The sequence below is a fragment of the Pleurodeles waltl genome, chromosome 3_1 (assembly GCF_031143425.1).
Source record: "Pleurodeles waltl isolate 20211129_DDA chromosome 3_1, aPleWal1.hap1.20221129, whole genome shotgun sequence".
NCBI lineage: Eukaryota > Metazoa > Chordata > Amphibia > Caudata > Salamandridae > Pleurodeles > Pleurodeles waltl.
In genome coordinates this window covers 194,444,761-194,466,956 of record NC_090440.1, presented here as the reverse complement: position 1 = coordinate 194,466,956, position 22,196 = coordinate 194,444,761, and the positions used below count along the sequence as shown (strand labels likewise).

The 22,196-nt window shown below is 50.0% G+C and overlaps 1 protein-coding gene across 7 annotated transcripts in view; it reads left to right on the top strand.

Moving 5' to 3' along the window:
* SIN3A (SIN3 transcription regulator family member A) overlaps positions 1-22,196 on the top strand; it is a 558,946-nt gene that overhangs the window by 189,153 nt on the left and 347,597 nt on the right. For all 7 annotated transcript variants that reach the window (XM_069222171.1, XM_069222166.1, XM_069222167.1 and 4 more), the window contains one exon: positions 404-493. In XM_069222171.1, coding sequence (XP_069078272.1) covers positions 404-493 — 90 coding nt within the window. The remainder of the gene's footprint in view (positions 1-403; positions 494-22,196) is intronic.

Here is a 22,196-nt window from a genome sequence, read left to right as displayed (position 1 = left end):
AGTTTGGAGGACATCTTAGCAATCACTTTGTCTGAACAACAGACCTTACAGAGTCTAATATCCTTAGCCCAGGAATTATCTTCATTATGATTTTCATGTCTTGGAGACTCATGGCCTTTAACTGATTTATTCCCTAGGTTACACAGAATTTTATATGGTAACACCTTGGGCATTATAGCCTCCCAAATTGTATAGATTGCCAGATAAAGCTAGCATAACCATCCAAAGACTTACATTTGCATGCTCAACCTTTTACCTGATCTGTCTTTTAAATTAATGTTACTTTAGAGTTCCAAGAATAGCTGCAGCACCTTCTCTTCAAAGAAAAAATGTGCTAAGATTGGTTTGCAGCTAGCATAGAAGTTTATACTTATTAGTTTTGCACTTGTTTTTGAAACTGCAGAAGAAACCGAAGCTGCCAGGCATGAAGGACCCAAGCATGACAGACTCAGGCAAGCATGGTGTTGGAACAGAATCATTGTTTTTTGATAAGGTGAGTTGAATGGTGGCTCACTGAGCCTTGCAGACTCTCTCTTGTGAGGCTAAAGAGATTCTCCAAACCAGGGACTAGCGTAAACAATGGTATGCCTTTTGTGGGTGGTGTTCAGTGTATGAGAGATTGGTCTTCTCTTATCAAATTTGTCATGTTTTACCATTTGCGTTCCTCTGAATGTGAATCCATCTTTAGGTAGAGATTAGGTGCATGTTCTTGTAGTAGAAAATGTTAGGGTTAGGGGGGAAGGGAGACTGCAAGATTTCCATCCTGCGGGGAGGAAATTGCATCAAACCAGTGTGTGTTAGCAGTCATTTGCAACAACTACTGCCTAGAGCTTCTCATACCACCTACCAACATTCCACACGAAATCGGGGAAAAAGGAGTTTACTCGGTTTACTTTGTTATTCCCAAGAACACCTTTTTTGGGTTGATCTTGGACCTCTGACCCATAAATCGCGTCATCTTCTCTGAACAGTCCTACATGGTAACCTTGCAGGATGTTTTCCCTCTGTTGCTGCAAGGCGACTACGTGGTGCCTTCTATATCCCCATCCATCCCACTCATTGGTGTTGACTCCGCTTTGTGGTACGTGGCCATCATTATCAATTTAAAGTACTCCCCTTCTGGGTTACTACTGCCCTAAATTGCCTAGCAGTGACAGCCATCCTCTTAAGGTATATGTACATTTTCCCCTAACTCGACAATTGGCTGATCAGGAGTGCAGACAGGCACCAGTGCCTAGCCCACACCCAGGCTACGATCACCTGCTTCCACAGTCTTGGATTCGCAATAAATGCCATCATATCTCACCTGCAACTACTCCAGGTACAACCCTTCCCAGTACTCTATGGTGTCTCAGGCAAAGCCTGTACCGGCCCGCAGAGCATGCTGGAATTCCACCATCTCGTACCTTTTTTTCAGCCCAAGCATTAACTCAGTTGGAACATTAATGTGCCTCCTACGCATGATGGCTTTTTACGACACCATTGTACCCAAAGGCCAGCTCCATGTGCATTTGCTGCAAGAATGTCTTTTATTTCAGTGATCACGATGTAGGGTCACCTGGTTAAGATGTGTTCTCACCCCCCCCCCCCCCCAATCCAGCTAGAGAGGCATATGTAGTGATGGTGAAATGCGGAATAGAGTCTAAGAAATGCATGCCCTACAACAGACGGTTCCACCACTACAGAGAACAATGGACGCTAGCTATCACCAACTCCAGAGCTTCCTAATGACCCCACCCCGTGAGTGTGGGCCTCTGAACACTAAGGGCACCACATCAACTATATTGAGCTTTTTGCTGTACATTTCTGATGGATACAACTACCTGTGGATTCCTCACCTAATGAATACTCCCATGGCGCCAGCATTCGACGGAAATCTTCTTACTAGTCTCTGCACGTCGACGAGGACGTCACTCTAGCCCACGCGACGCCGTCTGACGTCATACAGGCAATAAGAGGACCTCGACGACGTGCGGACGTCAGTTCCCTTTTTTCCGTGCATTTGAAACGGTTATCTTCGAGGGAGCAACTGTTACTTTTTTGGTTACAGTGTATTTTTGCTGCGTAGTCTTTCGCTGTGGTAATAATGTCGCAGAGAAAGTCTGGATTTAAGCCTTGTCGTGAGTGTGGAGGCAAGATGTCGGTGACGGATCCTCATTCCGATTGCCTTTGGTGTTTGAGCTCCGACCACGACGTCTCAACTTGTGATTCATGCCAGCACATGAATCCAAAGGCCCTCAAGGAACGTGAGGCGAAGCTGTTTATGGCTAAATCGAAGGAGAAGCATCACAAGAAGTCTTCTTCTCCAAGACATCGGCGTCATCGAGACTCCCGGCGCCGTAGAGAATCTCGGCGTCATTCGAAGGAGACTCGTTCCAGGTCTTCGGATCGGCGCCGAAGGACATGGGAGATCAGTCCCACAGTTACGCCGCATCCTTCGACGCCGTTGCCCTCTCCGGCGTCTCCGACTTCACCTGGACAGGCGTCGGTGATTGAGGTATTGGAGCCTCAGGTGTTTTCTCCGGCGCAGACGCAGAGGCCGGCGTCGGGGTCGCCTCCGAGACAGGCACCTCAGTATCCGGCTTTTCCCACCCCTGGAGCCGATAGTTCCGCATTCTTGAATGCGATGTATGCCATCTTCCAACAGATGGCTCCAGGGGGTGCTCCGTCTGGGCCTTTGGCCTTTTCTTTGGGTGATCCTGCGCCGCTTCGGCCGGCACCCTTTATGCCCTTTCTCCCTTTTGGGAACGTGGGCTCGGCGCCAGTGTCGGCGCCGGTGGCCGCTCCGGTGGCTTCAGAAGGATTGGCCCCGGGGATTTCCATCCCGTCGACGTCGAAGTCGGGATTTCGGCCTGTGACTCCGGTGGGTCCATCTGCTTCAGCTGCTCTTTTGTCGGCGCCGAAGTTACCTGTGGCGCCGAAGTTACCTGTGGTGCCGGACGCGGCGTCGGTGGCTTCTGAAGATCGGCGCCGATCTTCGACTTCGGCGGAGGCATTGTCGACTCCGCGTATTGAACAGCGACTTCATTCCAGGAGACGTGCTCTCCGTGTATTAGAAGAGCAGGAGTACCAACGAGCCCTGGAGGAAGGAGAGCTAGAGGACTCGGGTGATGGGCTGCGTGGACTGGAGTCGGCCAGTGGGCTGGACACTTCCCCTGAGTGGGATCTTTCGTCCCCGGGGGAGTATACTGAGGAGGCTGCTTCCTTTCATGCAGTGGTACAGAAGGCAGCTAGTTTTTTGGACCTGCCTTTGCCGGTGGTGGAGGCTAAACAAAACCTTTTAACAGAGGTGCTACATCCGGCCTCAGCTGCGGCGGAGCCTCTGTTGCCATTTAATGACGCTCTGCTGGATCCGGTGATAGAGGTGTGGAAGAGGCCGGCATCTTCCCCAGCAGTTCACAGAGCCGTGGCCAGGAGGTATCGGGCGGCTCCGACTGACCCTGGGTTTCTATCTAGGCACCCTACGCCGGAGAGCTTGGTGGTGCAGGCCTCCTGTTCATCCAAGTCAGCGCCTGGTTCTTTCCCGACGGTGCCTGGGGACAGAGATTCAAAGAAGCTAGAGGCGCAGTCGAAGAAATTTTTTTCGTCCTGCAGTCTGGCGTTAAAAGCCACCAATGCAACCTGTATCCTGGGGAGGTATATTCATGCTCTGATGGATGACATTTCCTCATCGTTTACAGAGCTTCCCCAGGGTCTTTTGGATCTTGTCTCAAATGCCCAGGCTGCTGCGACCCAGATTATCCAGACGGGACTGGATACCACCGACTCGGTAGCCAGAGCAATGGGCACAACTGTGGTGGCAAGGAGACAGGCCTGGCTCCGTAACTCGGGCTTTTCTGCAGATGTACAGTCCACATTGTTGGATCTCCCGTTTGATGGGGACAAACTGTTTGGAGCCAAGGCTGATTCGGCCTTGGAACGTTTTAAGGAAAGCCTGGGCTAAGTCGTTAGGGCTCCAAGCTCCTTCTTCCACGGCCTCTTCCAGATTTTTCAGGAGGTTTCGTGGATTTGGGCGTGGCTCTTCCTCCTCTTCCTTTCGGGGAAGATATCAGCAACCTGCCTCTTCCCATCCCTATAGATCTTTCAGGGGGAGAGGTAGGGTCCGCACCAGAGGAGCCTCTCAGCAGCACTCTGGCTCTTCCTCATCCTCTGGCGGGGTGCAGCAGGGGAAGCAGCCTTAGGCTTCCACCATTTCCCACTCACTCCTCTCCTGTAGGGGGAAGATTACAGCATTTTCTCACCAAATGGAAGACTGTTACAACGGACACTTGGGTTCTCAGTATTGTGGGAAAAGGCTACACCCTTCCCTTTCGGGAGTTCCCGCCCCTCATCCCGCCCCGCCCTTCTTATTGTTCAGAAGAACACCTCCTGTTGCTAGAACAGGAGGTACAAGCCCTCTTTTCCAAGGGCGCGGTGGAGTTGGTCCCAGAGCAGGAAAGGGGTCGAGGATGTTACTCAAGGTATTTCCTGATTCCCAAGAAGGATGGTCGTTTGAGACCAATTCTGGACCTGAGGATCTTGAATTGGTTCCTCAAGCAGGAAAAATTCAAGATTCTGACCCTAGCACAGGTGCTTTTGGCGTTGAACAAGGAAGACTGGATGGTGTCTGTCGACTTGCAGGATGCTTACTTTCATATCCCGATACTCAAGTCACACAGGAAGTATCTCCGGTTTGTGGTGGGATCGCAACACTATCAGTTTGCGGTCCTTCCGTTTGGTCTTACTTCAGCACCTCGAGTCTTCACGAAGGTGATGTCGGTGGTTGCGGCAGAACTCAGAAGGAAGGGGATAGCAGTATTCCCTTACTTGGACGACTGGTTGATCAAAGCCAAGTCCCCGGAGCTTGTGTCGCATCATCTGCAGTCAACAACCCAGTTGTTGTTCGACCTGGGTTTTTCGGTGAACGAGCCCAAATCTCACCTAGAGCCCTCTCAGCGCCTCCTGTTCATAGGGGCAGTACTGGATACAACATTGGGTCGGGCCTTTCCTCCGCCTCAGCGGATTCAAGATATTCAGGATTTGGTTCCAATGTTTCGAAATGGAGCGGTAGTTCCAGTCCTCAAGGTCCTTCGTCTGCTCGGTCTGTTTGCCTCCTGCATTCTGTTGGTCACGCATGCTCGCTGGCACATGAGGGCTCTTCAGTGGTGCCTCCGAAGGCAGTGGTCTCAACACAAAGGGGATCTAGAGAGTACTGTCAAGATCTCCAGAGATGCTGCTGTGGATTTGAAGTGGTGGATTGCAAGCAACAATCTTTCACAAGGAAAGCCGTTCCAGCAGTCGCCACCAGTGGCCACAGTCATAACGGATGCTTCCACTCTAGGGTGGGGAGCTCATCTGGGGGATCTGGAGATCAAAGGTCTTTGGTCTCCAGAGGAACAGATGTTTCACATCAATCTGTTAGAGTTACGGGCTGTACGTCTGGCTCTCAAGGCCTTCCTCCCTTCCCTTCGTGGTCAGTCGGTACAGGTCCTAACGGACAATACTACCACGATGTGGTACATAAACAAGCAGGGAGGAGTGGGGTCGTACCTTCTCTGCAGAGAAGCTCTTCGACTATGGTCCTGGGCAAAGGACCATCAGATTTGCTTGATAGCAAACCATCTGGCCGGAGTCTTGTGCGTGCGGACAGTCTCAGTCGCCAATTCTCGGCAGACCACGAGTGGCGTCTCCATCCAGATCAAGTCCGTTTAATCTTCCAGAGGTGGGGGTTTCCTCTCGTAGATCTGTTTGCCACTCGAGAGAACGCGCATTGTCCGTTATTCTGCAGCCTCCAGTATCCGATGCAGGGAGCGTTGGGGGACGCGTTTCAAATAACCTGGTGCGGCCAGTTGCGTTACGCGTTTCCTCCCATACCCTTGATTCCTCGAGTATTGAGGAAGATTCGCCAGGACCGGGCTCTAGTCATCCTAATAGCTCCGGATTGGCCAAGGAGGGTATGGTACTCCGACCTTCTCCAACTCTCAATGTGCCCTCCGCTTCGTCTCCCTTTCAGGGCAGACCTCCTCTCGCAGTCGCAGGGGCAGGTTCTACACCCCAACCTCCAGAGTCTGCACCTACATGCCTGGAGATTGAACGGGGCAACCTGAGTTCCTTCTCTCTCCCGCCTGAGGTAGTGGATGTTATATTAGCGGCCAGGCGACACTCCACTAAATCTATCTACGCTAATAGATGGTCTAAATTTGTTGCGTGGTGTGGAGAGAGGCAGATTGATCCTTTGCATGCTCATCTATCGGACGTTTTGTCTTTTGCTCTGTCTCTAGCGCAGAAAGGTTGTGCAGTGGCTACCATTAAGGGTTATTTATCGGCCTTGTCAGCCTTCATATGTCTTCCAGACCAACCATCTTTATTTAAATCCCCTATTGTTATCAGATTCCTGAAAGGTCTTCTAAATAAATATCCTCCAAAACCATTCGTTATGCCGCAATGGGATTTGTCCTTGGTCCTGACTTTCCTTATGGGGTCCCCTTTTGAACCTATGCATTCTTGCCCCTTAAGGTATTTGGTTTTAAAAACAGTCTTCCTGATAGCTATAACATCAGCAAGGAGAGTGAGTGAGTTGCAGGCCTTATCAGTAAAGCCCCCTTATACAACTTTTTATGGGGATAAGGTGGTGTTGAGGACCAAGGCTGCTTTCCTCCCGAAGGTTGTTTTACCCTTCCATTTGGCTCAGGCAATTACTTTGTCCACGTTCTATCCTCCGCCTCATCCTTCCAAAGAGGAAGAAAGACTGCACCGTCTGGACCCAAAGAGAGCGTTGAGCTTCTTTATTGATAGAACAAAGGATTTCAGGCTGGAGGATCAGCTGTTTATTGGATACGTGGGCAAGAGGAGAGGAAAGGCAGTCCACAAGAGAACACTATCCAGGTGGGTTGTTCTTTGCATTAAAATGTGTTACTCTTTGGCAAAGAAGGATCCTCCTGAGGGCATTAGAGCTCATTCCACCAGAGCTAAGTCGGCCACTTCGGCCTTGGCCAGGGGTGTTCCTGTGGTTGACATCTGCAAGGCCGCAACTTGGTCGTCCCTTCACACTTTTGCAAAACATTACTGTTGGATTCTGAGGTTAGAAGAGACGGCCATTTTGCACGGTCAGTGCTGCAGGATTTCTTGGTTTGACCATTTAGGCACCCACCGCCGGGCGTGGTACTGCTTTGGGACTCTATTCATTAGGTGAGGAATCCACAGGTAGTTGTATCCATCAGAAGAACGAGTTACTTACCTTCGGTAACGACTTTTCTGGTGGATACATTAGCTACCTGTGGATTCCTCACGGTCCCACCCGCCTCCCCGTTGCCTTTCTGGTCTTACCAAGTAATCCTTGAGTGCGCTCCTCTTGGTCTTTGAGGGTGCAATAGATGTTGTATATAATATATTTATATATATGTATATATGTATATATCTTTGTGTATATACTTGATGAGTGTATATATTTTTAGAAAGAGAGAGTTATATATATATATATATATATATATATATATATATATATATATATATATATATATATATATATATATATATATATATATATATATATATATATATATATATAAAAGATTTACAGTTATTCATGCAATGTTGTGTATTTTTACAATATAATGGGATGTTGCCTTGCTCTTTCATTGCATTGCCTGGTTGTTCTCATGCACGTAAAAAATGATTGGTACTGACGTCCGCACGTCGTCGAGGACCTCTTATTGCCTGTATGACGTCAGACGGCGTCGCGTGGGCTAGAGTGACGTCCTCGTCGACGTGCAGAGACTAGTAAGAAGATTTCCGTCGAATGCTGGCGCCATGGGAGTATTCATTAGGTGAGGAATCCACAGGTAGCTAATGTATCCACCAGAAAAGTCGTTACCGAAGGTAAGTAACTCGTTCTTTACTCTCAAAGTCTGTCATGGCAAAGTAGTCCTGGTCAGAACAGACAATATCAGTGCAGTGCATTGCAGTGGCAGCATTCTTTCTGTCCTGCTTTCGTTCCTAGTGCAACAAACATTACATTGGGCACTCCTTCACCTTCTACATTTCCTAGCATAGTATCTTCCGGATGTGTTCAACAACTTGGCAGACCTGCTGAGAAGTACGCATCAATATGTCCTACCACCCCTCCCCCAAAAAGTTCTTACTTCGTGTAAGGAAATGCCTCCTTAGCATGGTTACCCCCTAACATTTTGCCTTTGCTGATGCTAAGTTATGATTTGAAAGTGTACTGGGACCCTGCTGACCAGGCCCCAGCACCAGTGTTCTTTCCCTAAACTGTACCTTTGTCTCCACAATTGGCACAACCGTGGCACTCAGGTAAGTCCCTTGTAATTGGTACCCCTGATGCCAGGGAAGGTCTCTAAGGGCTGCAGCATGTCTTATGCCACCCTAGGGACCCCTCACTCAGCACATGCACACTGCCTCACAGCTTGTGTGTGCTGGTGTGGTGAAAATGACTAAGTCGACATGGCACTCCCCTCAGAGTGCCATGCCAACCTCACACTGCCTGTGGCATAGGTAAGTCACCCCTCTAGCAGGCCTTACAGCCCTAAGGCAGGGTGCACTATACCACAGGTGAGGGCATATGTGCATGAGCACTATGCCCCTACAGTGTCTTAGCAAAACCTTAGACATTGTAAGTGCAGGGTAGCTATAAGAGTATATGGTTTGGGAGTTTGTCAAACACGAACTCCACAGCACCATAATGGCTACACTGAAAACTGGGAAGTTTGGTATCAAACTTCTCAGCACAATAAATGCACACTGATGCCAGTGTACATTTTATTGTAAAATACACCCCATAGGGCACCTTAGAGGTGTCCCCTGAAACCTTAACCGACTATCTGTGTGGGCTGACTAGTTCCAGCAGCCTGCCACAACCGAGACATGTTGCTGGCCCCATGGGGAGAGTGCCTTTGTCACTCTGAGGCCAGTAACAAAGCCTGCACTGGGTGGAGATGCTAACACCTCCCCCAGGCAGGAACTGTCACACCTGGCGGTGAGCCTCAAAGGCTCACCCCTTTGTGCCAGCACCGCAGGACACTCCAGCTAGTGGAGTTGCCCGCCCCCTCCGGCCACGGCCCCCACTTTTGGCGGCAAGGCCGGAGAAAATAATGAGGAAAAACAAGGAGGAGTCACTGGCCAGTCAGGACAGCCCCTAAGGTGTCCTGAGCTGAAGTGACTCTAACTTTTAGAAATCCTCCATCTTGCAGATGGAGGATTCCCCCAATAGGATTAGGGATGTGAGCCCCTCCCCTTGGGAGGAGGCACAAAGAGGGTGTACCCACCCTCAGGGCTAGTAGCCATTGGCTACTAACCCCCCAGACCTAAACACGCCCTTAAATTTAGTATTTAAGGGCTTCCCTGAACCTAAGAATTTAGATTCCTGAAACTACAAGAAGAAGACGACTGCTGAGCTGAAAAACCCCTGCAGAGGAAGAACAGAAGACACCAACTGCTTTGGCCCCAGTCCTACCGGCCTGTCTCCTGCCTTCCAAAGAACCCTGCTCCAGCGACGCTTTCCAAGGGACCAGCGACCTCTGAATCCTCTGAGGACTGCCCGACTTCAAGAAAGACAAGAAACTCCCGAGGACAGCGGCACTGCTCCAAAAGAACTGCAACTTTGTTTCAAGGAGCAGACTTAAAGACCCCTGCAACTCCCCGCAAGAAGCGTGAGACTTGCAACACTGCACCCGGCGACCCCGACTCGACTGGTGGAGAAACAACGCTTCAGGGAGGACCCTCCGGCGACTCTACGACTGTGAGTAACCAAAGTTGTCCCCCCTGAGTCCCCACAGCGACGTCTGCAGAGGGAATCCCGAGGCTCCCCCTGACCGCAACTGCCTGAACTCCATTTCCCGACGGCTGGAAAAGACTCTGCACCCGCAGCCCCCAGCACCGAAAGAAACGGAACTCCTGTGCAGGAGTGACCCCCAGGAGGCCCTCTCCCTTGCCCAGGTGGTGGCTACCCCGAGGAGCCCCCCCCTTGCCTGCCTGCAACGCTGAAGAGATCCCTTGGTCTCTCATTGATTTACATTGAAAACCCGACGCTTGTTTCTACACTGCACCCGGCCGCCCCAGTGCCGCTGAGGGTGTACTTTTTGTGTGAACTTGTGTCCCCCCCGGTGCCCTACAAAACCCCCCTGGTCTGCCCTCCGAAGACGCGGGTACTTACCTGCTGGCAGACCGGAACCGGGGCACCCCATTCTCTCCATTGCAGCCTATGCGTTTTGGGCACCTCTTTGACCTCTGCACCTGACTGGCCCTGAGCTGCTGGTGTGGTAACTTTGGGGTGGCCCTGAACCCCCAACTGTGGGCTACCTTGGACCCAAACCTGAGACTTGTAAGTGATTTACTTACCTGACAAAACTAACAAAAACTTACCTCCCCCAGGAACTGTGAAAATTGCACTGTGTCCACTTTTAAAACAGCTTATTGTGTTTTATGTAAAAAGTATACATGCTAGTGTAATGATTTAAAGTTCCTGAAGTACTTACCTGCAATACCTTTCAAAGGAGATATTACATATAGAATTCAAACCTGTGGTTCTTAAAATAAACTAAGAAAAGATATTTTTCTATAACAAAACCTATTGGCTGGATTTGTCTCTGAGTGTATGTTCCTCATTTATTGCCTGTGTGTATGTACAACAAATGCTTAACACTACTCCTTGGATAAGCCTACTGCTCGACCACACTACCACAAAATAGAGCATTAGTATTCTCTCTTTTTGCCACTATCTTACCTCTAAGGGGAACCCTTGGACTCTGTGCATACTATTCCTTACTTTGAAATAGCACATACAGAGCCAACTTCCTACATTGGTGGCAGCGGTGGGATACAAGACTTTGCATTTGCTGGACTACTCAGCCAATACCTGATCACACGACAAATTCCAAAAAAATTGTCATTAGAAATTGTTTTTGCTATTTGAAATTTTTCTAAATTCTTAAAAGACCTGCTAGGGCCTTGTGTTAGATCCTGTGTAGCATTTCTTTTAGAGTTTAAAAGTTTGGTAAAAGTTTGAATTAGAACCTAGAACTAGTTTTAGTTTCTTAAAAAGTATTCCAACTTTTAGAAGCATAATGTCTAATACAGATGTGAATGTGGTGGAACTCGACACCACACCTTACCTCCATCTACAGATGAGAGGTAAGGTCACTCTGTAAACTAAAGAAAATAGCAATGGGCTCCAGACCTTCCAAACTACAGCTCATGGAGCTGTTGGCAGAGTTTGAAAGAGGTAACCCCTCTGAGGATGGCAACACAGAGGATGATGATAGTGACTTGGAGGGTGATTCCCCCCCACCAGTCCTATCTAGGGAGAACAGGGCGTCTCAAGCCCTGACTCCACAAATAATAGTCAGAGATGCTGGTTCCCTCACAGGAGGGACCAACAACTCTGAAATCACTGAGGATAACTCCAGTGAAGAGGACATCCAGTTAGCCAGGATGGCCAAAAGATTGGCTTTGGAAAGACAGATCCTAGCCATAGAAAGGGAAAGACAAGAGATGGGCCTAGGACCCATCAATGGTGGCAGCAACATAAATAGGGTCAGAGATTCTCCTGACATGTTGAAAATCCCTAAAGGGATTGTAACTAAATATGAAGATGGTGATGACATCACCAAATGGTTCACAGCTTTTGAGAGGGCTTGTGTAACCAGAAAAGTGAACAAATCTCACTGGGGTGCTCTCCTTTGGGAAACGTTCACAGGAAAGTGTAGGGATAGACTCCTCACACTCTCTGGAAAAGATGCAGAATCTTATGACCTCATGAAGGGTACCCTGATTGAGGGCTTTGGATTCTCCACTGAGGAGTAATAGGATTAGATTCAGGGGGGCTCAAAAATCCTCGAGCCAGACCTGGGTTGACTTTGTAGACTACTCAGTAAAAACACTAGATGGTTGGATTCAAGGCAGTGGTGTAAGTAATTATGATGGGCTGTACAATTTATTTGTGAAAGAACACCTGTTAAGTAATTGTTTCAATGATAAACTGCATCAGCATCTGGTAGACCTAGGACCAATTTCTCCCCAAGAATTGGGAAAGAAGGCGGACCATTGGGTCAAGACTAGGGTGTCCAAAACTTCCACAGGGGGTGACCAAAAGAAAGGAGTCACAAAACCTCCCCAGGGGAAAGGTGGTGAGACAGCCAAAAACAAAAATAGTAAAGAGTCTTCTACAGGCCCCCAAAAACCTGCACAGGAGGGTGGGCCCAGAGCCTCTTCACAAAACAATTCTGGGGACCAGGGTAAAAACTTTGATCCCAAAAAGGCCTGGTGTCGTAACTGTAGTCAGTCTGGACACCAAACTGGAGACAAGGCCTGTCCCAAGAAAGATACCACTTCTAACTCCACTCCAGCTAAAACTGGAATGGCCAGTCTCCAAGTGGGATCAACAGTGTGCCCAGAGCAAATCAGGTGTCACACTGAAGCTACATTAGTCTCTGAGGGTGGGGTGGATTTAGCCACACTGGCTGCCTGGCCCCCTAACATGCAAAAATACAGGCAGCAGCTCTTAATTAATGGGACAAGTGTAGAGGGCCTGAGGGATACAGGTGCCAGTGTCACCATGGTGACAGAGAAACTGGTTTCCCCTGGCCAATACCTGGCTGGACAAACTTACCCAGTCACCAACGCTGACAATCAGACTAAAGTACATCCCATGGCTATGGTAACTTTAGAGTGGGGAGGGGTCAAAGGCCTGAAACAGGTGGTGGTCTCCTCAAATATCCCAGTAGACTGTTTGCTTGGAAATGACCTGGAGTCCTCAGCATGGGCTGAGTGTAGGAAGTTGGCTCTGTATGTGCTATTTCAAAGTAAGGAATAGCATGCACAGAGTCCAAGGGTTCCCCTTAGAGGTAAAATAGTGGTAAAAAGAGATAATACTAATGCTCTATTTTGTGGTAGTGTGGTCGAGCAGTAGGCTTATCCAAGGAGTAGTGTTAAGCATTTGTTGTACATACACATAGACAATAAATGAGGTACACACACTCAGAGACAAATCCAGCCAATAGGTTTTGTTATAGAAAAATATCTTTTCTTAGTTTATTTTAAGAACCACAGGTTCAAATTTAACATGTAATATCTTGTTTGAAAGGTATTGCAGGTAAGTACATTAGGAACTTTGAATCATTTCAATTGCATGTATACTTTTCAAGTTATTCACAAATAGCTATTTCAAAAGTGGACACTTAGTGCAATTTTCACAGTTCCTGGGGGAGGTAAGTTTTGGTTAGTTTTACCAGGTAAGTAAGACACTTACAGGGTTCAGTTCTTGGTCCAAGGTAGCCCACCGTTGGGGGTTCAGAGCAACCCTAAAGTTACCACACCAGCAGCTCAGGGCCGGTCAGGTGCAGAGTTCAAAGTGGTGCCCAGAACGCATAGGCTAGAATGGAGAGAAGGGGGTGCCCCGGTTCCGGTCTGCTTGCAGGTAAGTACCCGCGTCTTCGGAGGGCAGACCAGGGGGGTTTTGTAGGGCACCGGGGGGGACACAAGCCCACACAGAAATTTCACCCTCAGCGGCGCAGGGGCGGCCGGGTGCAGTGATAGAACAAGCGTCGGGTTCGCAATGTTAGTCAATGAGAGATCAAGGGATCTCTTCAGCGCTGCAGGCAGGCAAGGGGGGGCTTCCTCGGGGAAACCTCCACTTGGGCAAGGGAGAGGGACTCCTGGGGGTCACTTCTGCAGTGAAAGTTCGGTCCTTCAGGTCCTGGGGGCTGCGGGTGCAGGGTCTTTTCCAGGCGTCGGGACTTAGGTTTCAGAGAGTCGCGGTCAGGGGAAGCCTCGGGATTCCCTCTGCAGGCGGCGCTGTGGGGGCTCAGGGGGGACAGGTTTTGGTACTCAGTCGTAGAGTAGTCCGGGGGTCCTCCCTGAGGTGTTGGTTCTCCACCAGCCGAGTCGGGGTCGCCGGGTGCAGTGTTGCAAGTCTCACGCTTCTTGCGGGGAGTTGGAGGGTTCTTTAAAGCTGCTTCTTGAAACAAAGTTGCAGTCTTTTTGGAGCAGGTCCGCTGTCCTCGGGAGTTTCTTGTCGTCGTCGAAGCAGGGCAGTCCTCAGAGGATTCAGAGGTCGCTGGTCCCTTTGGAAGGCGTCGCTGGAGCAGAGTTCTTTGGAAGGCAGGAGACAGGCCGGTGAGTTTCTGGAGCCAAGGCAGTTGTTGTCTTCTGGTCTTCCTCTGCAGGGGTTTTCAGCTGGGCAGTCCTTCTTCTTGTTGTTGCAGGAATCTAAATTCTTAGGTTCAGGGGAGCCCTTAAATACTAAATTTAAGGGCGTGTTTAGGTCTGGGGGGTTAGTAGCCAATGGCTACTAGCCCTGAGGGTGGGTACACCCTCTTTGTGCCTCCTCCCAAGGGGAGGGGGTCACATTCCTATCCCTATTGGGGGAATCCTCCTTCTACAAGATGGAGGATTTCTAAAAGTCAGAGTCACCTCAGCTCAGGACACCTTAGGGGCTGTCCTGACTGGCCAGTGACTCCTCCTTGTTTTTCTCATTATCTCTCCTGGACTTGCCGCCAAAAGTGGGGGCTGGGTCCAGGAGGCGGGCATCTCCACTAGCTGGAGTGCCCTGGGGCATTGTAACACGAAGCTTGAGCCTTTGAAGCTCACTGCTAGGTGTTACAGTTCCTGCAGGGGAGAGGTGTGAAGCACCTCCTCCCAGAGCAGGCTTTGTTTCTGTCCTCAGAGAGCACAAAGGCTCTCACCGCATGAGGTCAGACACTCGTCTCTCAGCAGCAGGCTGGCACAGACCAGTCAGTCCTGCACTGAACAATTGGGTAAAATACAGGGGGTATCTCTAAGATGCCCTCTGTGTGCATTTTTTAATAAATCCAACACTGGCATCAGTGTGGGTTTATTATTCTGAGAAGTTTGATACTAAACTTCCCAGTATTCAGTGTAGCCATTATGGAGCTGTGGAGTTCGTTTTTGACAGACTCCCAGCCCATATACTCTTATGGCTACCCTGTACTTACAATGTCTAAGGTTTTGCTTAGACACTGTAGGGGCATAGTGCTCATGCACATATGCCCTCACCTGTGGTATAGTGCACCCTGCCTTACGGCTGTAAGGCCTACTAGAGGGGTGACTTACCTATGCCACAGGCAGTGGGAGGTTGGCATGGCACCCTGAGGGGAGTGCCATGTCGACTTAGTCACTTTCTCCCATCAGCACACACAAGCTGGCAAGCAGTGTGTCTGTGCTGAGTGAGGGGTCCCTAGGGTGGCATAAGACATGCTGCAGCCCTTAGAGACCTTCCCTGGCATCAGGGCCCTTGGTACCAGGGGTACCAGTTACAAGGGACTTAACTAGGTGCCAGGGTTGTGCCAATTGTGGAAACAATGGTACATTTTAGGTGAAAGAACACTGGTGCTGGGGCCTGGTTAGCAGGGTCCCAGCACACTTCTCAGTCAAGTCAGCATCAGTATCAGGCAAAAAGTGGGGGGTAACTGCAACAGGGAGCCATTTCTTTACACTGAGGTAGAACTGAAAACCCATGCAGCCATGCTGGGTATCCCTGAACTGGTGTGTGTCAAGACAAGGGCACAGTGCAAGGCACAGGGTGAAAAAGTAGAGCTGGAGTCTGGAAGAAAGGCCCAGCCTACCAAGAGAAAAGGAAAGTCAGCTGGGAAACCAGCTGCAACACAGCAAGAAAAAGAGAACCTCTCTTCTCAGGAAGAAGTTCTGCCCTCTGAGGGAACTGAGCCTATGGAGCTGGAACCTTATCAGGTTGAGCTCTTAGGCCCAGGGGGGCCCTCAAGGGAAGAGCTGTGTAAGGGGCAAGAAACCTGCCCTTCTCTTGAAGGCCTTAGGCAGCAAGCTGCTGAAGAGTCCAAAGGCAAGAAAAATGGAACACATAGGGTCTATTGGGAAGATGGACTCCTGTACACTGAGGCAAGAGATCCCAAACCTGGTGCCACTAGGAGAGTGGTAGTGCCTCAGGGTTTCAGAGAGTTCATTCTGACCTTAGCCCATGATATTCCCTTTGCTGGGCATTTGGGACAAACCAAGACGTGGGAGAGGTTAGTCAACCACTTCTACTGGCTCAATATGTCCCAGAAGGTTAAGGAGTTTTGCCTCTCCTGCCCCACCTGTCAAGCCAGTGGTAAGACAGGTGGGCATCCAAAGGCCCCCCTCATTCCACTTCCAGTGGTGGGGGTTCCCTTTGAAAGAGTGGGTGTGGACATAGTTGGTCCACTAGAACTTCCCACAGCCTCAGGAAATATGTACATCCTAGTAGTAGTGGATCATGCTACTAGGTATCCTGAAGCTATTCCCCTTAGGTCGACTACTGCCCCTGCAGTAGCCAAGGCCCTCATTGGTATCTTTACCAGAGTGGGCTTCCCTAAGGAGGTGGTGTCTGACAGAGGTACCAACTTCATGTCAGCATACCTAAAACACATGTGGAATGAGTGTGGAGTGACTTATAAATTCACTACACCATATCATCCACAAACTAATGGCCTCGTTGAGAGATTCAACAAGACATTAAGGGGCATGATCATGGGGCTCCCAGAAAAACTCAAAAGGAGATGGGATGTCCTCCTGCCATGTCTGCTTTTCGCTTACAGAGAGGTGCCTCAGAAGGGAGTAGGATTCTCACCCTTTGAACTTCTGTTTGGCCACCCTGTAAGGGGACCACTTGCTCTTGTTAAAGAAGGCTGGGAGAGACCTCTTCATGAGCCTAAACAAGACATAGTGGACTATGTACTTTGCCTTCGCTCAAGGATGGCAGAGTACATGGAAAAGGCAAGCAAAAACCTTGAGGCCAGCCAACAGCTCCAGAAGTGTTGGTATGACCAAAAGGCTGCACTGGTTGAATTTCAACCAGGGCAGAAAGTCTGGGTTTTGGAGCCTGTGGCCCCCAGGGCACTTCAGGACAAATGGAGTGGCCCTTACCCAATCCTGGAAAAGAAGAGTCAGGTCACCTACCTGGTGGACCTAGGCACAAGCAGGAGCCCCATGAGGGTGATCCATGTAAACCGCCTAAAACTCTTCCATGACAGGGCTGATGTAAATCTGTTGATGGTAACAGATGAGGACCAGGAAGCAGAGTGAGCCTCTCCCTGATCTCCTCTCATCAGACCCTAAAGATGGCTCAGTGGATGGAGTGATCTATTCAGACACCCTCTCTGGCCAACAGCAAGCTGACTGTAGGAAGGTCCTGCAACAGTTTGCTGAGCTCTTTTCCCTAACCCCTGGTCAGACACACCTGTCTACCCATGATGTGGACACAGGAGACAGCATGCCTGTCAAAAACAAAATCTTCCGACAGTCTGATCAAGTTAAGGAAAGCATCAAGATGGAAGTCCACAAGATGCTGGAATTGGGAGTAATTGAGTACTCTGACAGCCCCTGGGCTAGCCCAGTGGTCTTAGTCCCCAAACCTCACACCAAAGAAGGAAAGAGAGAGATGAGGTTTTGTGTGGACTACAGAGGTCTCAACTCTGTCACCAAGACAGATGCTCATCCCATTCCTAGAGCTGATGAGCTAATAGACAAATTAGGGGCTGCCAAATTCTTAAGTACCTTTGACTTAACAGCAGGGTACTGGCAAATCAAAATGGCCCCTGGAGCAAAAGAAAAGACAGCATTCTCCACACCTGATGGGCATTATCAGTTCACTGTTATGCCCTTTGGTTTAAAGAATGCCCTTGCCACCTTCCAAAGGTTGGTGAATCAAGTCCTTGCTGGGTTGGAATCCTTTAGTGCAGCTTATCTTGATGATATTGCTGTCTTCAGCTCCACCTGGCAGGATCACCTGGTCCACCTGAAGAAGGTTTTGAAGGCCCTGCAATCTGCAGGCCTCTCTATCAAGGCATCCAAATGCCAGATAGGGCAGGGAACTGTGGTTTACTTGGGACACCTTGTAGGTGGAGGCCAAGTTCAGCCACTCCAGCCTAAGATCCAGACTATTCTGGACTGGGCAGCTCCAAAAACCCAGACGCAAGTCAGGGCATTCCTTGGCTTGACTGGGTACTACAGGAGGTTTGTGAAGGGATATGGATCCATTGTGACAGCCCTCACAGAACTCACCTCCAAGAAAATGCCCAAGAAAGTAAACTGGACTGTAGAATGCCAACAGGCCTTTGACACCCTGAAACAAGCTATGTGCACAGCACCAGTTCTAAAAGCTCCAGATTACTCCAAGCAGTTCATTGTGCAAACAGATGCCTCTGAACATGGGATAGGGGCAGTTTTGTCCCAAACAAATGATGATGGCCTTGACCAGCCTGTTGCTTTCATTAGCAGGAGGTTACTCCCCAGGGAGCAGCGTTGGAGTGCCATTGAGAGGGAGGCCTTTGCTGTGGTTTGGTCCCTGAAGAAGCTGAGACCATACCTCTTTGGTACTCACTTTGTAGTTCAGACTGACCACAGACCTCTCAGATGGCTGATGCAAATGAAAGGTGACAATCCAAAACTGTTGAGGTGGTCCATCTCCCTACAGGGAATGGACTTTATAGTGGAACACAGACCTGGGACTGCCCATGCCAATGCAGATGGCCTTTCCAGGTTCTTCCACTTAGAAAATGAAGACTCTCTTGGGAAAGGTTAGTCTCATCCTCTTTCGTTTGGGGGGGGGGGGGGATTGTGTAAGGAAATGCCTCCTTGGCATGGTTACCCCCTGACTTTTTGCCTTTGCTGATGCTATGTTTTGAGTTGAAAGTGTGCTGAGGCCTGCTAACCAGGCCCCAGCACCAGTGTTCTTTCCCTAACCTGTACTTTTGATTCCACAATTGGCACACCCTGGCATCCAGATAAGTCCCTTGTAACTGGTACCCCTGGTACCAAGGGCTCTGATGCCAGGGAAGGTCTCTAAGGGCTGCAGCATATCTTATGCCACCCTGGGGACCCCTCACTCAGCACAGACACACTGCTTACCAGCTTGTGTGTGCTGGTGAGAACAAAACGAGTAAGTCGACATGGCGCTCCCCTCAGGGTGCCATGCCAACCTCACACTGCCTATGCAGTATAGATAAGTCACCCCTCTAGTAGGCCTTACAGCCCTAAGTCAGGGTGCACTATACCATAGGTGAGGGCCCCAGTACATGAGTACTGTGCCCCTACAGTGTCTAAGCCAAACCTTAGACATTGTAAGTGCAGGGTAGCCATAAGAGTATATGGTCTGGGAGTCTGTCAAACACGAACTCCACAGCACCATAATGGCTACACTGAAAACTGGGAAGTTTGGTGTAGGAAGTTGGCTCTGTATGTGCTATTTCAAAGTAAGGAATAGTATGCACAGAGTCCAAGGGTTCCCCTTAGAGGTAAGATAGTGGCAAAAAGAGATAATACTAATGCTCTATTTTGTGGTAGTGTGGTCGAGCAGTAGGCTTATCCAAGGAGTAGTGTTAAGCATTTGTTGTACATACACACAGGCAATAAATGAGGAACACACACTCAGAGACAAATCCAGCCAATAGGTTTTGTTATAGAAAAATATCTTTTCTTAGTTTATTTTAAGAACCACAGGTTCGAATTCTACATGTAATATCTCCTTTGAAAGGTATTGCAGGTAAGTACTTCAGGAACTTTAAATCATTACACTAGCATGTATACTTTTTACATAAAACACAATAAGCTGTTTTAAAAGTGGACACTTAGTGCAATTTTCACAGTTCCTGGGGGAGGTAAGTTTTTGTTAGTTTTGTCAGGTAAGTAAATCACTTACAAGTCTCAGGTTTGGGTCCAAGGTAGCCCACCGTTGGGGGTTCAGAGCAACCCCAAAGTTACCACACCAGCAGCTCAGGGCCGGTCAGGTGTAGAGGTCAAAGAGGTGCCCAAAACGCATAGGCTGCAATGGAGAGAAGGGGGTGCCCCGGTTCCGGTCTGCCAGCAGGTAAGTACCCGCGTCTTCGGAGGGCAGACCAGGGGGGTTTTGTAGGGCACCGGGGGGGACACAAGTTCACACAAAAAGTACACCCTCAGCGGCACTGGGGCGGCCGGGTGCAGTGTATAAACAAGCGTCGGGTTTTCAATGTAAATCAATGAGAGATCAAGGGATCTCTTCAGCGTTGCAGGCAGGCAAGGGGGGGGCTCCTCGGGGTAGCCCCCACCTGGGCAAGGGAGAGGGCCTCCTGGGGGTCACTCCTGCACAGGAGTTCCGTTTCTTTCGGTGCTGGGGGCTGCGGGTGCAGAGTCTTTTCCAGCCGTCGGGAAATGGAGTTCAGGCAGTTGCGGTCAGGGGGAGCCTCGGGATTCCCTCTGCAGGCGTCGCTGTGGGGGCTCAGGGGGGACAACTTTGGTTACTCACAGTCGTAGAGTCGCCGGAGGGTCCTCCCTGAAGCGCTGTTTCTCCACCAGTCAAGTCGGGGTCGCCGGGTGCAGTGTTGCAAGTCTCACGCTTCTTGCGGGGAGTTGCAGGGGTCTTTAAGTCTGCTCCTTGAAACAAAGTTGCAGTTCTTTTGGAGCAGTGCCGCTGTCCTCGGGAGTTTCTTGTCTTTCTTGAAGTCGGGCAGTCCTCAGAGAATTCAGAGGTCGCTGGTCCCTTGGAAAGCGTCGCTGGAGCAGGGTTCTTTGGAAGGCAGGAGACAGGCCGGTAGGACTGGGGCCAAAGCAGTGGGTGTCTTCTGTTCTTCCTCTGCAGGGGTTTTTCAGCTCGGCAGTCTTCTTCTTGTAGTTTCAGGAATCTAAATTCTTAGGTTCAGGGAAGCCCTTAAATACTAAATTTAAGGGCGTGTTTAGGTCTGGGGGGTTAGTAGCCAATGGCTACTAGCCCTGAGGGTGGGTACACCCTCTTTGTGCCTCCTCCCAAGGGGAGGGGGTCACATCCCTAATCCTATTGGGGGAATCCTCCATCTGCAAGATGGAGGATTTCTAAAAGTTAGTCACTTCAGCTCAGGACACCTTAGGGGCTGTCCTGACTGGCCAGTGACTTCTCCTTGTTTTTCTCATTATTTTCTCCGGCCTTGCCGCCAAAAGTGGGGGCCGTGGCCGGAGGGGGCGGGCAACTCCACTAGCTGGAGTGTCCTGCGGTGCTGGCACAAAGGGGTGAGCCTTTGAGGCTCACTGCTAGGTGTTACAGTTCCTGCAGGGGGAGGTGTGAAGCATCTCCACCCAGTGCAGGCTTTGTTTCTGGCCTCAGAGAGCACAAAGGCTCTCACCCCAGGGGGTCAGAAACTAGTGTTCGATGTGTATCTACAGCGACAGATGCCATGTTGTGCATAGCCCGCCATCTGGTGTGGGGTCGGAGTGTTACAAGTTGTTTTTCTTCGAAGAAGTCTTTCGAGTCACGGGACCGAGGGACTCCTCCTCTTTGTCTCCATTGCGCATGGGTGTCGACTCCATCTTCGATTGTTTTCTTTCCGCCATCGGGTTCGGACGTGTTCCTTTCGCTCCGGGTTTCGGAACGGAAAGTTAGCTGAATATCAGAAAATTTACGTCGGTATTGTTGCGTTCGGGATCGGCTTAGTTAGGATCGACACCAATTCGACGAGTGAAGAGCTCCGGTACCCTTCGGGGTGGTTTTCGATACCCCTTCGGGGCCTGGTCGGCCCGACCGCGTGTAAACCAACGCTGATGGAACGGACCCCGTTCCGTTTCTGTCCTAAATGCCACAACAAATACCCGTATACAGACCAACATTTGGTCTGTAATCTGTGCCTGTCACCTGAGCACAGTGAAGAGACTTGCGAGGCCTGTCGTGCGTTCCGGTCCCGAAAAATACTCCGTGACCGTCGAGCCAGAAGACTGCAGATGGCGTCCACACCGACAGCCCACCGAGAGTTCGAGGAACAAGAGGAAGAAGAACCCTTCTCGTTCCATGATTCGGACTCCGAGGAATTCGACGACCAAAGAACTGTGAGTAAGACGTCGAAGCCAGCACACAAGACAAGTGACAAGGCCCAGGGGATGCCACTGCCATCAGGCCAGGCTCGACCCATGACCGTCCGTCGGCACCGAAAAGGTGCCGAGATCATCCGACTCCGGTCGAGACACCGGCGCGCAGCCTTCTCAGGACCGAGAAAGCGCTGCTGAAAAACATCGACGGCGAGATAGCGGAGCCGAAACTGCTCGACGCAGAGACAGTGGCACCGAAGAAGATCGACGCCGAGAGGGTTCGACTCCGAAAAAGAAGGTCACCTCGGAGCCGAAAAAGAGTATAGCCAGGGTTTCGGTGCCGAAACAACCCGCAACCGACCCAACTGCCGGTTCCTATTCAGAGGAGCACTCACTGTCCTCTCAGATGCGAAAGCATAGATTTGAGGAAGAGTTGCAATCCA